The sequence below is a fragment of the Hippocampus bargibanti genome, linkage group LG17 (genome assembly GCF_051943395.1).
Source record: "Hippocampus bargibanti isolate YZ-2025 linkage group LG17, ASM5194339v1, whole genome shotgun sequence".
NCBI lineage: Eukaryota > Metazoa > Chordata > Actinopteri > Syngnathiformes > Syngnathidae > Hippocampus > Hippocampus bargibanti.
In genome coordinates this window covers 7,820,497-7,834,192 of record NC_142750.1, presented here as the reverse complement: position 1 = coordinate 7,834,192, position 13,696 = coordinate 7,820,497, and the positions used below count along the sequence as shown (strand labels likewise).

The 13,696-nt window shown below is 43.8% G+C and overlaps 2 protein-coding genes across 2 annotated transcripts; both read left to right on the top strand.

Annotated features, from left to right (window-relative positions):
* The first annotated feature begins 29 nt into the window (after positions 1 to 29).
* On the top strand, positions 30 to 3,198 carry vac14 (vac14 homolog (S. cerevisiae)). The gene has a single exon (XM_089019485.1). It carries the CDS (start codon positions 168 to 170, stop codon positions 2,511 to 2,513), a length of 2,346 nt encoding a protein of 781 aa, XP_088875611.1. The 5' UTR covers positions 30 to 167; the 3' UTR covers positions 2,514 to 3,198.
* A 4,213-nt stretch (positions 3,199 to 7,411) lies between these two features.
* Positions 7,412 to 13,425, top strand: trim35-13 (tripartite motif containing 35-13). The gene is made up of 6 exons (XM_089019434.1): positions 7,412 to 8,257; positions 9,664 to 9,759; positions 9,849 to 10,079; positions 10,172 to 10,194; positions 10,271 to 10,389; positions 12,572 to 13,425. Exons 1-6 carry the CDS (start codon positions 8,048 to 8,050, stop codon positions 13,105 to 13,107), a joined length of 1,215 nt encoding a protein of 404 aa, XP_088875560.1. The 5' UTR covers positions 7,412 to 8,047; the 3' UTR covers positions 13,108 to 13,425.
* Positions 13,426 to 13,696: the final 271 nt, after the last annotated feature.

Below are 13,696 nucleotides of genomic sequence, written 5' to 3'. Positions count from 1 at the left end.
AAGTAACCGGTCAGCTGCGTCGTATTTACACGCCGCTTCCTGGTTTTCCTAACGGCTCTGCTCCCGTGACAGGATCTCCTAAATGCAGCGGTTCGTTCCCATTCTCCACTAAGCTTTAACGGGAATAGATCCTATACAATACTTTTGTGTGGACCTCCACCGCCATCATGAACACGGAGAAGGACTTTACTCCGCTGACGCCCAACATCGTCCGGGCTTTGAATGATAAACTGTACGAGAAGAGGAAAGTGGCGGCCTTGGAAATCGAGAAGCTGGTGCGCGAGTTCGTGGCTCAGAACAACTCCACTCAGATCCGTCACGTCATCCAAATCCTGGCCTCGGAGTTCGCTTTGTCTCAGCACCCACACAGCCGCAAAGGAGGACTCATCGGCCTGGCCGCGTGCTCCATCGCGCTGGGAAAGGACTCGGGTCTGTATCTGAAGGAGCTTATCGAGCCTGTCCTCACTTGTTTTAACGATTCCGACAGTCGCTTGCGTTATTACGCCTGCGAGGCTCTCTATAATATAGTCAAAGTGGCCAGGGGAGCCGTGCTGCCCCACTTTAACCTGCTTTTTGATGGGTTGAGCAAGCTCGCAGCTGATCCGGACCCCAATGTCAAAAGCGGTTCTGAACTTTTGGACCGACTTCTGAAGGATATCGTGACTGAAAGTAACAAGTTTGACCTCGTCGCGTTCGTCCCTCTACTAAGAGAGCGTATTTATTCCAATAACCAGTACGCCCGGCAGTTTATCATCTCCTGGATCCATGTCCTGGAGTCTGTACCTGATATCAACCTGTTGGACTACCTCCCCGAGATCCTGGATGGCCTCTTTCAAATCCTGGGGGACAACAGCAAGGAGATCCGCCGGATGTGTGAAGTGGTGCTTGGCGAGTTCCTGAAGGAGATCAAGAAGACGCCATCCAGCGTGAAGTTCGCTGAGATGGCTAACATCCTGGTCATCCATTGCCAGGTGGCGGATGAGACCAAGGTAACCAATGACCTCATCCAGTTGACCGCCATGACATGGATGAGGGAGTTCATCCAGCTTGCAGGGCGCGCAGTGCTTCCTTACTCATCGGGGATCCTCACCGCCGTACTGCCGTGCCTTTCCTACGACGACCGCAAGAAGAACACCAAGGAGGCGGCGAGCGCCTGCAACTACAGTTTAATGAAGCTGGTCACTCCTGAGGATGATGAAGATGAAGAGGAACAAAGTGGCGGCACCGAGTCGCCGTCTAAAGAAGACAAGATGGATGCCGGCGATGGTGCCGACGTGCTCAACTCCTCGCAGGAACCGGCGGGCCTTAGCAACATCAGCTTCTTTGCCCCGGCGAGCACCGATAGGTCTCAGGTGACTCTGGACATGGATGGTATCGTGCAGGTTCTGGACCGCCACCTCCACGAGGCCTCAACGGGCATGATGACGCGCATCGCCGTGCTCAAGTGGCTCTACCACCTTTACATCAAGACGCCGCGCAAGATGTTCCGTCACACGGATGGCCTCTTCCCCATGCTCCTGAAAACCCTCTCGGACGAATCGGACGAGGTCATCCTCAAAGATCTGGAGGTACTGGCCGAGATCGCCTCGTCGCCTGCGGGGCAGACGGATCCGGCGGCGCCCTGCGACGGGGTCGATACCAGGCCGGCGCTCAAGGTACCGGAGAAAGTGAGCAAAAGCGGGGGTGCGGAATCCTCGCCGTCCACCCCGAGTATGAACTCGTACTTCTACAAGTTCATGATCAACCTCCTGAAACGCTTCAGCGCAGAGAGGAAGCTGCTGGAAAGCCGAGGGGCTTTCATCATCCGTCAGCTTTGTCTTCTACTCCACGCCGAGAACATCTTCCATTCCATGGCCGACATCCTCCTCAAGGAGGACGACCTGAAGTTCGCCTCCACCATGGTGCAGACGCTCAACACCATTCTGCTTACGTCGGCCGAGCTCTTCGAGTTACGGAACCAACTGAAAGACCTCCGCAACGCCGAGAGCTGCGCGCTCTTCTGCTGCCTCTACCGCTCGTGGTGCCACAACCCCGTCGCCACCGTTTCCCTCTGCTTCCTCACGCAGAACTACCAGCACGCCTACGACCTCATCCAGAAGTTCGGCGGGTTGGAGGTGACGGTGGATTTCCTGATGGAGGTGGACAAACTGGTGCAGTTGGTGGAAAGTCCCATTTTTACCTACTTGCGCCTTCAGTTGCTGGACGTGGAAAGCAACCCGTACTTGATCAAGGCGCTATACGGCCTGCTGATGCTTCTGCCGCAGAGTCAAGCTTTCCAGCTCCTCTCGCATCGCCTGCAGTGCGTCCCCAACCCGGAACTGATGCGGACAGTGGATGGGTCCAAGCGGGTCGACGTCAGGGCGCGCGAGGCGGAGCGCGAGCGAGCCCCGAACGCCGACGTGGACTACGGCGAGCTTCTCCGCCATTTCGATTGCGTGCAAGGGAAACACCTGGAGGTACGGCATCAGCGCTCGGGGCGCGTCGCCGAGCTGCCTGACAGGAAACTGATGTGAGGCTGCACCATACAGAAAAAAAAAATATCTGAACCAAATATGATGAAGCTTGGACATACACTGGCATAACGAGAACGTTCAATTCAACCATTTCTTTGTAATCGTGAATGTCGCGGAATAATTGGGAGTGTCATTTTCTTGGATGAGATAAGAACATGTAAATTCAACACAGGAAAGCCCAGGTTGGGATTTCAAAATGAAACCTCAGAATTGTGATGCAGACGTGCTATCACTAATCCACTGTGCTGTTGTTAGAATGTAATGTCAATCAAATGTGTACTGTTCAGTCACAAGTTACATTTTTTATTTTTCAATGTGTTTTTCTCCATTAAGAAAAAATATTGCTCATGTATTTTTTTTGAAGGCAGGATAAGGGCCATAGCGGGGAAAAATACGTACATGTATAATAATAATATTAATAATAACAAATAATAAATAATACATTTCATTTATAAGCGCCTTTCAAAACGGTCAAGCTCACTTTACATTCACAGTATAAGCTTTTCTGTGGGTGAGCAGTGGCAGCCACACATGCCAGCGTTCACTCAACCCGAAAGTAACTCAAATAGATAGAAAGCTAGTTAGCCAGCTAATAGATAGATAGATAGCTAGCCACTTATATAACTAATAGCCAGCTAGCTAGGTAGTATATATATATATATATATATATATATATATATATATATATATATATATATATATATATATATATATATATACAGTAAAGTCTCGTTATATCGATATTCTCGGGAGTCGGAAAAAATATCGATATAACAGGACTATCGATATATCTGATCCTGCGGCATGTAAATTTTCTCCTTGCGTTCATAGAAATAGTATCGTAATAAGCAGTACTATCGATATAACGAGACTTTACTGTGTGTGTGTGTGTGTGTGTGTGTGTGTGTGTGTGTGTGTGTGTGTGTGTGTGTGTGTGTGTGTGTGTGTGTGTGTGTGTGTGTGTGTGTGTGCGCGTATATATATATATATATATATATATATATAAGAATAAAGTTTATGTTTTGGAGATAAAAAGGTTGTTTATTTTTGATATTAGTTGAAATGTTAGTGAGTGTGTTGTGTTGGATTCTGTAATTTATAATACCTGACATGTTTCATGTCAGGTATTTGAACACCGACAATACACTGTCTGTAAGATAAGAATCTGTTTTAAATTGGATATCAAGTAGACAGGATGAACTTAATACAACTATCCCCAATGATTTATATGATGTTTGTTATCGACCTTTGGAGTGGTGTCTTAAACAAATTTTGTCGAAAGTGGTTTGCCTTAACATTTCAAACTTCTTCATTTGACAGTCTTGCGCCGCTTCTTGTCAAGAGGTACAAAATATGTGTATATATATTGCTTTCTTCCTCTAAATGAAGTTGGCCCATTTATATCAAAAAGAGCTACTACACATTTCAGATCGTCCGTCCGCTTTGGTGATTCAATGCGCATAATGATGATTCATTATCATGTGAGCCACATACAAATCGTCACATGTTTGAAGCTGTGAGCCAGCTTGACTTTTCCAGTTAAGACGAGGCATATATTCCTGCTCTGCCATTTCCTCCTGTTATATAAATATAGACACACACACACATCCGCGTGCACACACTATCTTTATATTTACAGCTGGCAAAACAGCCACTGTTTGTATGTCTTTTTAATCCGAATATACCGCATTTCCTAAAGTCGACAATAAAGCTAGGCGCCATGTGATGAAAGATGTGCTCTTTCTTCCTACATAAATAGCAAATAAAACTCTTGGAGGACAGGTCCAACCAGCTCTGATGTCATGTTTTTTTGTTGTTACTGTACATCCAGCCCTGAAACACCATGTTCATTATGTTTGAATAAATTAACACCATGACTAGCGCATCTTTTATCAAGTCGCAAATGCCAAATGCAAAACACCAATAAAAATGACTTAAAGTGTTCAAAATCTGCCAAAAAATGAACCCGAAAGTGGCCAGTTTCAGAAGGTCCCGCCCCCTTGTTCGTGGTGTCACCCCAAGACGTCTTGCCTTGCTGGAAAATCAAAACAATGGCTTCAGATTCGGATAATATGCTTTCTTGTTACTCATCCAGTTATGAATATGATTCAAATGGTTCTGAAGAGGAAAGCATACATGTTTGCAATCGATTAAAGAATATATTCTGTGCCATTTTGAGGCAACAGGGGGGGAAATGTAGGGCGACAAAGCTCCGTGTAAGGAATTAATCAGCCCGTTTCCACAGGCTGATTAATTGTACACGGAGCTTTGTCGCCCTGTTCTGCCTCCTTTTGGTGCAACACAAAGTTTTCAGACCAAACAAGGTACAGCAAAATGCATTGACGTGATGGAAGGACTGCTACAATGTGTCCTTTTTTCGGTAAGGGCCGTTCCTTCAGTGACGTAGGGTGAGGACTCGTTACCAACTCAAAAATAACACTTCCGGAATATTCAGCACAAGTCTTAAAATGTAAAATATAGCTATATGCGATGGAATCTTTGTAAAATACGCTCAGTAGAAGTCATTTGAAGCCACTTTACAAATTATGGACACAACTTGTCCGGAGACGTCGGTTGTCCTTTAAAACGTAAAATATAGCTATATGCGGTGGAATCTTTGTAAAATACGCTCAGTAGAAGTCATTTGAAGTCATACAAATTCTGGACACAACTTATCCGGTGGTGTCGTTTGTCCTTTGAAAAGAGTTGGACAAGTTAATGGTCAAATTAGTTATTTTTAACTTTTTTCTTGCAACATCAAGGCTTCGACTGCCTTAATGTGACCCCCGCGACTAAATATGGTCCCCAGTTCTATTTAAGGATGAGTGCATGCAAATGAAACAAATTCATATTAACGGATCGACCTCATGGGGACATACCACACACACCAAATCCAGGCCTGTACAGTACACCGTATGTGTGCGTGAGTATGCCGGGCATATGTTGACTCCCATCAGTTCGCAACTCCACTACATTAGCTATGAACTTCTGCCCCGTCACCCATGCGACAAGATGACAGATGACTAATTTGGTCTGCCGGGATGAGTGCAGATGAAGCTTTCATCGAGGGAATGCACTCCATGCAACCCCATTGGACACATACAGCTTGGAAGGCTTCCATTACTTGAGCGTCATCAGACTGGAATGTGTTGGCACCAGTCTATCCGCAATATAAAACAAACAAAAAAAACCACAGACCTAAAATTAGTTTGAAATATTTTATAGACGGCACCGTGCATTGTTTGTGCTTCACATGTCTGGTTTTGAAGTAGTCGGCCAGTCTTTAAATAGCACTTTATATGTTGTAAAATCCACAAGTGGCAGCACGATTGTATCCCCTACTGAGCGTACTATCTGCACATGTTTGCGTCCTATTTTAGCCAGTGCTTCAGTTCTGCTCATCTGCTTGCACAACAAAATACTGAATTACAGTTTGGGTAAGGTAGGAGATGCCTGAATGAATTTGAGTCAAGACGAGAAACCTGGGTAATGAGTGATATTTGCAGAGTGGTAATAATTTAAGAATATGGTTAATTGTTGTTGTAATTTTAAAGGGGCTGAGATACAGCACCGCACAATACTTAGAGATGCTTATCACATTTTGTTGATTTACAGCGGATACAAACGGTTTGCACACCCTTTTCAAATGCCATGTTTTGGTAATATCTATCTATCTATCTATCTATCTATCTATCTATCTATCTATCTATCTATCTATCTATCTATCTATCTATCTATCTATCTATCTATCTATCTATCTATCTATCTATCTATCTATCTATCTATCTATCTATCTATCTATCTACCTACCTACCTACCTACCTACCTACCTCCACATGTTTGGTGTGTCTCCCAAGTGTCTTGTGGCAAACTTTACACGAGACTTTTTATGGATATCCTTGAGAAATGGCTTTCTTCTTGCCACTCTTCCATAAAGGCCAGACTTGTGCAGTGTACGACTGATTGTTGTCCAATGGACAGACTCTCCCACCTCAGCTGTAGACCTCTGCAGTTCACCCAGATGGTTCTCTTGGCTGCATCTCTGATCAGTGTTTTCCTTGTTTGTGAAGAACGTTTGGAGGGACTCGGTAGATTTGCTGTGGTCTGATGCTCCTTCCATTTCAATATGATGGCTTGCACAGTGCTCCTTGAGATGTTTAATGCTTGGGAAATCTTTTTGTATCCAAATGCGGCTTTAAACTTCTGCACAACAGTATATCAGACCTGCCTGGTGTGTTCCTTGGTTTTCACAATGCTCTCGGCACTTCAAACAGAACCCTGAGACTATCACAGAGCAGGTGCATTTATACGGAGACTTGGTGACACACAGGTGAATTCTATTGATCATCATCAGTCAGTTAGGACAACATTGGATCATTCAGAGATCCTCACTGAACTTCTGGAGTGAGTTTGCTGCACTAAAAGTAAAAGGGCCCAATAATATTGCATGCCCCACTTTTCAGTTTTTCATTTGTTAAATAAGGTCAAATTATTCAACAAATCCTGTTCCACTTCACGATTGTGTCCCAATTGTTGTTGATTCTTGACAAAAAAAAAAAACATTTCAGATCTTTGTTTGAAGCCTGAAATGTGGCGAAAGTTTGCAAGATTCAAGAGGGCTGAATACTTTTGCAAGGCACTATATGGCTAAGTGTTGTTGTACAACACGATACATTGACTGTATTTACTGTATTTCTCTGTCTTCGCTGGCTGATGTCACGCAAATGGATTTATTGCATACGCACCCGTCGCCTAACTTTCTCGTGTGTGTGTGTGTCCCACCCTCTGTTATGAGTTTCATAAGTAGGTTTTTTTCATGTTTGAAATTGGGTTCCCACGGGGCAAATCCCTCACACCTCGTCCCCACCATGTTGAAAAAACATGTATGTGTGTGTCCCTCCAACTTGAAAGATGGCTTGTGATTGGTTGGCATGAGCTATACATCTAGCAAGAGTGTAGAAAGTCCACATGACTGATAGCGTCTTCATTTTCATTATTAATATCTTGAATGTTCATGGCATTACATTTACAGGTATCAAATCCCCCTTAATCTCTTTTATACGAGCCACCGTGTTGAGCTTCGCCAGCTTTTTTTCCGTCACTCTTCTCAAATATCATTGAAGTAAGCATGGCAAATATTCCGGCGTCATCCATTTTTCCCTTTGCTGTCATACCCTGGCACACTACCTCGTGACCAAAAGCTCTTTGTTCTATTTAGATGGTTCGGCGTTTAATCGAGAACGTGCCACACGCATAGTCGAACAACGCCAAGCGACATGAGATATGTCTCTGGGAGCTGGGGGCTTAGCACTTATTTCGGGGGCTTAAAGACAGAGGTTGTCCTGTATTTAGTGGGGTGTATTGGCACGGGAGGGGCCATTCCATGCTTTGCTCATGGCCGACGGATCAACTCACGAGAAGGGTGACATCGCCGTTACAAACTCATAGCGGGCGCATCGGCCCTCTTAGAGGCAGGCGTCGAGGTAGAGCAAAAAGACAGCCGGGTCGGACGGAAGGCCAGTGGTCCCGGATTGATGGATCCGATGGTGCTGGGGAGGGCCTGCAAAGCCTTCACGACAGACAGCAGGTCGAAAAGAGACCCCAATGCATGCAGCGAGCATGGGGAGAAGCTTACGCTTTTTTGCTTGGAGGACCTGGAGCCTATTTGCGGGGCATGCGGGAAGACCGCGGCCCACCGAGGACACAGGCTCTATCCCATTGGGGAGGGGGCTCATGACTGTAAGGTAAGCCATCGGAGCTTGGGCGTCATCTTGTGCATTATCTGGGACGCTACATTGGAGTCCTGACGGCATGAATTGATACGCAAGAACTTCTTCAGAACTATTTGAAACATATTCATAACTGGATGAGTCACAAGGAAGCATCTTCTCTGAATCTGAAGCCATTGTTATGATTCTAGAGCAAGGCAAAGACGTCCTGGTGTGATGTCACGAACAAGGGGGCGGAATCTTCTGAAACTCGCCATTTCCGAGGTCGTTTTTAAGTAGTTTTGGGACACTTTAAGTCATTTTTATTGGTGTTTTGCATTTGACTAAAAATATCAGCCTGCGTGTTTTGGGTATTTTAGATGCTATAAAACGGTTTTCTGATGTATGTTAGGGAACAAAAAAATGGTGTTGGTTGTCCTTTAAATTTCATTTACAGGAAATATATTGTATCTAACAGTAGGAGTTTTTGGTATATTTATCTATCTGGTGTATCTCTGAATCACACAACGATGGTGTTTAATATACACGATGATGGTTATCAGATTATTACCATTCTAATAATAGATTTTTGGATTCAGCATGGCTCCTGAAACTTGAGCCCTTGTGCGGATTTTTTTAATGATAGCTCATCCCATGCTCATCCTGCTTGCTGGGCCTCCCTCAAGAATGAGAGATCTGCGCCGACTAATGTGAAAAGAATACTCGCTTGGCCCAACGAGCACAAGTTGAGCTTTACGCTTGTCACCATGCCGCGCTTGAGCCTTCCACACAGATGTGACCCATTTACTTGGCGCCGCCGTTCGCCAGCCGTAATGTGCATTGACGGTCCAGACGGCGTATTTGGATGAAAGCTCCCCTTGCCCCCGCCACACATTGACCTTGCTAACTCCTGACTTGCATATACTGTAACTCATTCACTGCCATTACCAAATTTATTCAGGAATTGCGGTGCAATAAGGCACTGGTCAGACCTCTGGCAATGTTTTTCCCTCCCATGAGGAGACAGCATTTTTCCTTTTGTCAATGTTAGCGCTTTATTCCAGCTGTCATTAAAACGCTATAGGAATCCATATGTATGCATTGTATTGTATTTTGTACAGCCACCCCATTTCAAGCTCAGATAACTCCAGACCCATATAATTTAGGAATTAACTCTTTTTTTCTATTATACCGTATATGTATTTTATTGTATTTTGTACAGCCGCCCCCATTTCAAGCTCAGAAACTCCAGACCCATATAACTTAGGAATTAACTATTTTTTTTATATTATGTATGTATTTTATTGTGTTTTGTACAGCCGCCCCCATTTCAAGCTCAGATAACTCCAGATGCATTTAACTTGGGAATTAACCGTTTTCACTCCAAGTAGGAGAAATACCAAAATAGCAGGGTGTTCAAATACGTATTTTCTTCACTGTAGGAAGAGCTGAAAAGTGCCCTTCTGCCTTTAAAAGAGAAATTGGAACAGTACAAGGATGCCAAACTTCTGTGCGAAGACATGCAGGAGCATATCAAGGTACTGTGCAAGCGTATGTATATACTGTGTCCATATCGTTTTTAGCTAGTGAGTACTTTAAAATAATGAGGCAAGACCATTAATTGCAGATCCAGTCTGAGCACACGGAAACACAGATCAAAATAGAATTCGAGGCGCTCCACCGCTTCCTGAGAGAACAGGAGGCGGACAGGCTGTCCGCCCTGAAAGCTGAGGAGGCTCACAAGAACCTGCTCGTCCAGGAAAGGATTGAGGAGTTGGACCAAGAGTTGGATTCACTGTCCAAAGTGATCCACTTGGTGGAGAAAGAAATGGAAACGCAAGATATTATCTTCCTTAAGGTCGGAAAAGCCCCCAATAAAAAATGTAATTGTCAGGCTTTGAATGATATTCAAAAACAATGTAAACAGCGACATTCCTTTTCTTTCCACAGAATTACAAGAACATCATCAGGAGGTGCGGCGCCTCAAGTTAACACATTTGGTAACAGTTCTGAATATGACTACGACAACTTTTCAACATGTGTTTGCAGAACCTGGATAAATTCCTGCGACCCCGAAGAGATGTGCGGTGCTCTGATTGACGTGGCAAAACATATGGGCACTCTCAAGTACCAAGTTTGGGAGAAGATGAAGAAAATAGTCAAATACAGTAAGTGCAATAAATGTTATATTTTTTTTATAATAGATCAGAATTTCCGTGGACAGAGACTCTCCACACTTTGCTTTGAGAAATTACGGCTTGAACCATAACGGCTTCTTTTTCAAGACTGATGCTAATTCTGATATTTGGCGGGATGAAACTTAATGATAATGGTAACCGATTAATAGTCCAATAACTAACAATTAAAAACGTGAATTAGAGGCAGGAGATTTGATTCTGTCCTCGTAGCAGTGGCGGACTGTCAAGGCCTGCAAAGCCTTCTCTGCTGGCCTAAAAATATCTGAATCACGGACTGATGTTAATTATATTTTGTCCATGAATTCTTGATGTTTAATTTGGATCGTGCTTACAACAGACTTCTTAGATCATTACCACGTAGGCTTAGTCAATTAAATAATACCAAATTGTCCTTCAGCTTTTCCCAGCCTTTCATTGCTTTTCCCCAGTTGTGCTGCTTCCAGATGTGTTTTCGTATTTAAGCATTTAACCAATCACATTTCAATCATCATTTGTTACTAGTGTCAGAAATCAACCTGGACGCCTTCACAGTTAGTTCTGCAGACCCTGCGTCAAATGTGCCGAACAAACTGTTGCACTAACCAATCAGATGTCGACTTGGCAACCCAAAAGGGGTACCAATGCCTTCTTGAAGGTGCTGGTCAACATCAGTTTTCGCAAACTATGATTAGTTTGTCAGTAGCCAATCATAGTTCGCAAAATCTGCTCAGATCACAAGCTGCTAGTGACAAGGAGCATACTGGCCAGAGCTAGCATACTGTATCAGCAACTTGCTGCATGAGCAAATATATTGTGTCGATTTAATAGCAGTTTTGTCAACCCCCAATGGCTGAAGGAAGAGAAGAAATGGATTTGTTGGGAGATTTACTGTTAACGCCATTTTCAAGAAGGACTTTTGAAGAAAAAATGGACATCATAAAGAAAGTTCGGTCAGTTATTTCTTGGGTAATAGTACCCTCGAGTGGACTAAATCAAACAACTTTTTCAGTCTAGATTAATTCAGACATAGCACTATTGAAGGCCTAGTGATGACCTCCACGGCCCGCCACTGCATTTTAGTAATTGTTAAACTTCCCAATAGAGGAAAAATCTGGGGTCAAATGTCAATATCTTTGTGCAGTGATACCTCGGTTTACGTATGTTAAATTTATTAAAATTTTACCTTGGCATACGAACTATTTTTCGGGATACACGCGGAGCTGCCACAGTGAGCCCGTTCTCCTTGTTTTGGTCCTCTGTTCCCCACCCCCAGTCGTCGGTTAAAGCCACATGATAGGTCAAGAAGGCAGCAGTGAGGGGAGGTGGTTTAAACATTAAATAGACAGGCAAATGACAGAGTGACAAAATGGATAGAAAACAGTGAAATTTGGATTTGTTTCAACTTTGATAGTTCAAAGGCAGAGTGTAGACTGCAAGGTTAAAATTCACATCAATCAGGCGCCACAAATAACCCGCACAAGCCATCTATCCACTTGATGCAAAAAGCTATCAATCCAGCTAAACATAACACAATTGATGAGGAACTAGGTCAAATTATTGCAGAGAAAGCACTTAAAAGGATCATTCCTCAAGATGGTGAAAGAAGAAGGCTATGTTCCTCATCAAGTGTTTAATTCTGATGAAACCGGCCACTCCATTCCATCAAGTCATAAACGACCATCACAAAGGTAAATAAAACCACTTTATTATATAGTACAGTTTATTTCTTTAATTATAATCCAATAGCACATTTATTATACATACAATAAGGTATATTTGTGTGTAGTTTTAAGGCTTAGAAAATTGGAAAGTAGAAAAATGTTTTATGGGGACCTGGGAACGGATTATTCTCATTTTCATGATTTCTTATGGGAAATTCATTTTTGGGATACACACTTTTCGCCTTAGACACTCTCTCTGTGAACCAATTAAGTTCATAAGACAAGGTATCACTGTATTACATTGTAGCTAATATTGTTCAATGAAGTCAATTAATCTCGTGGTTCCGATGTAAATTACTCATAGGAATATAGTTGCGTATCATTATAAAACAGTATTAAAACCTGACAGTAGATACTATAATATGTATGTATATTTTCTTTGTGCGGCTTCAGTCCGATCTTGCCTCATACATACAAAACGAATGGATGTTTAACAATGCGTCCTCGCCGAGGTCCCGTCATTGTGGATCCCAACACGGCCGCCAACTGCTTCATCCTCTCCGAGGACTTGACGGTGGTGCAGAATTCCATCCAGAACTTCAAACTCCCCAATAACCCCGAACGCTTCGACGTCAGCGCAGAGATGCTGGGCGCCGAAGGCTACACGGAAGGCCGCCACAGCTGGAGCGTTGAGGTGAAGGACAACACTTACTGGGTGGTGGGTGTGGCCAGCGAGTCCATTAACCGTAAGGGAAAGCACGTGCTCACGCCCGCTGAGGGCTTCTGGACGATACGCTTTCGTAACGGCGAGCACAAGGCGTGCACGGCGCCGTGGGAGCCGCTAAATATGAGGGTCAAGCCGGACGTGATCAAGGTGCTGTTGGACATGGACCGAGGCAAGGTGGCTTTTTACAGCCCTCCGGAAAGGCAGCCGCTCTACACCTTCACCAACATCATCACGCCAAAAGCTTTTCCTTACTTTTGCACGGCTTGCAAAGACCACCCGCTGACAATCCTGCCCGCTAAATTGACTCTTTCGACAGACTGATCCCACCTCACGTGGGTACATCCGCACAGAGCAAAGAAGGCAGCTGAATCGGACGATGAATCGAGTCTTTGTTCTTCAACAAGGGATGATTGTCGAGAACGCAGCGCCAGGCACAGTGTGACATTCACAATAAAGTGAAATAATGCAGTCATTCTGTGTTTCAATTCATGTACAGTAGGCATGAAAATTACTGTATTTTCTGGTGGGCGCACATTCAATGAATGAAAAATGTTTTCCAAATATAATACAGTAATACCTTGGCTTCCGAACTTAATTGGTTCCCAGACAGTGTGTAAGGCGAAAAGTGTGTATCCCAAAAAATAATTTCCCATAGGAAACCATTAAAATGAGAATAATCCGTTCCCAGGTCCCCATAAAACATAAATTTCTACTTTCTAATTTTCTAAGCCTTAAAACGAAACAAAATATATAACTCTATATAAATATAGAGTGGCCGGTTTCATCAGCATGAAACACTTGATGAGGAACGTAGCCATCGTCTTTCACCATCTTGAGGAATGATTCTTTGGAGGTGCTTTTTCTGTGATAATTTTACCTTTTTCCTCATCAATTGTGTTCTGTTTAGCTG

What these genes read in the sequence shown, in the direction of transcription:
- trim35-13 (XM_089019434.1), top strand. Translation starts at nt 8,048, where the DNA reads ATGGATCCGATGGTGCTGGGGAGGGCCTGCAAAGCCTTCACGACAGAC. An exon ending in AGGGGGCTCATGACTGTAAG is followed by an intron (nt 8,258 to 9,663) that starts GTAAGCCATCGG and finishes TCTTCACTGTAG; the next exon opens with GAAGAGCTGAAAAGTGCCCT. An exon ending in GAAGAAAATAGTCAAATACA is followed by an intron (nt 10,390 to 12,571) that starts GTAAGTGCAATA and finishes GTCCTCGCCGAG; the next exon opens with GTCCCGTCATTGTGGATCCC.
- vac14 (XM_089019485.1), top strand. Translation starts at nt 168, where the DNA reads ATGAACACGGAGAAGGACTTTACTCCGCTGACGCCCAACATCGTCCGG.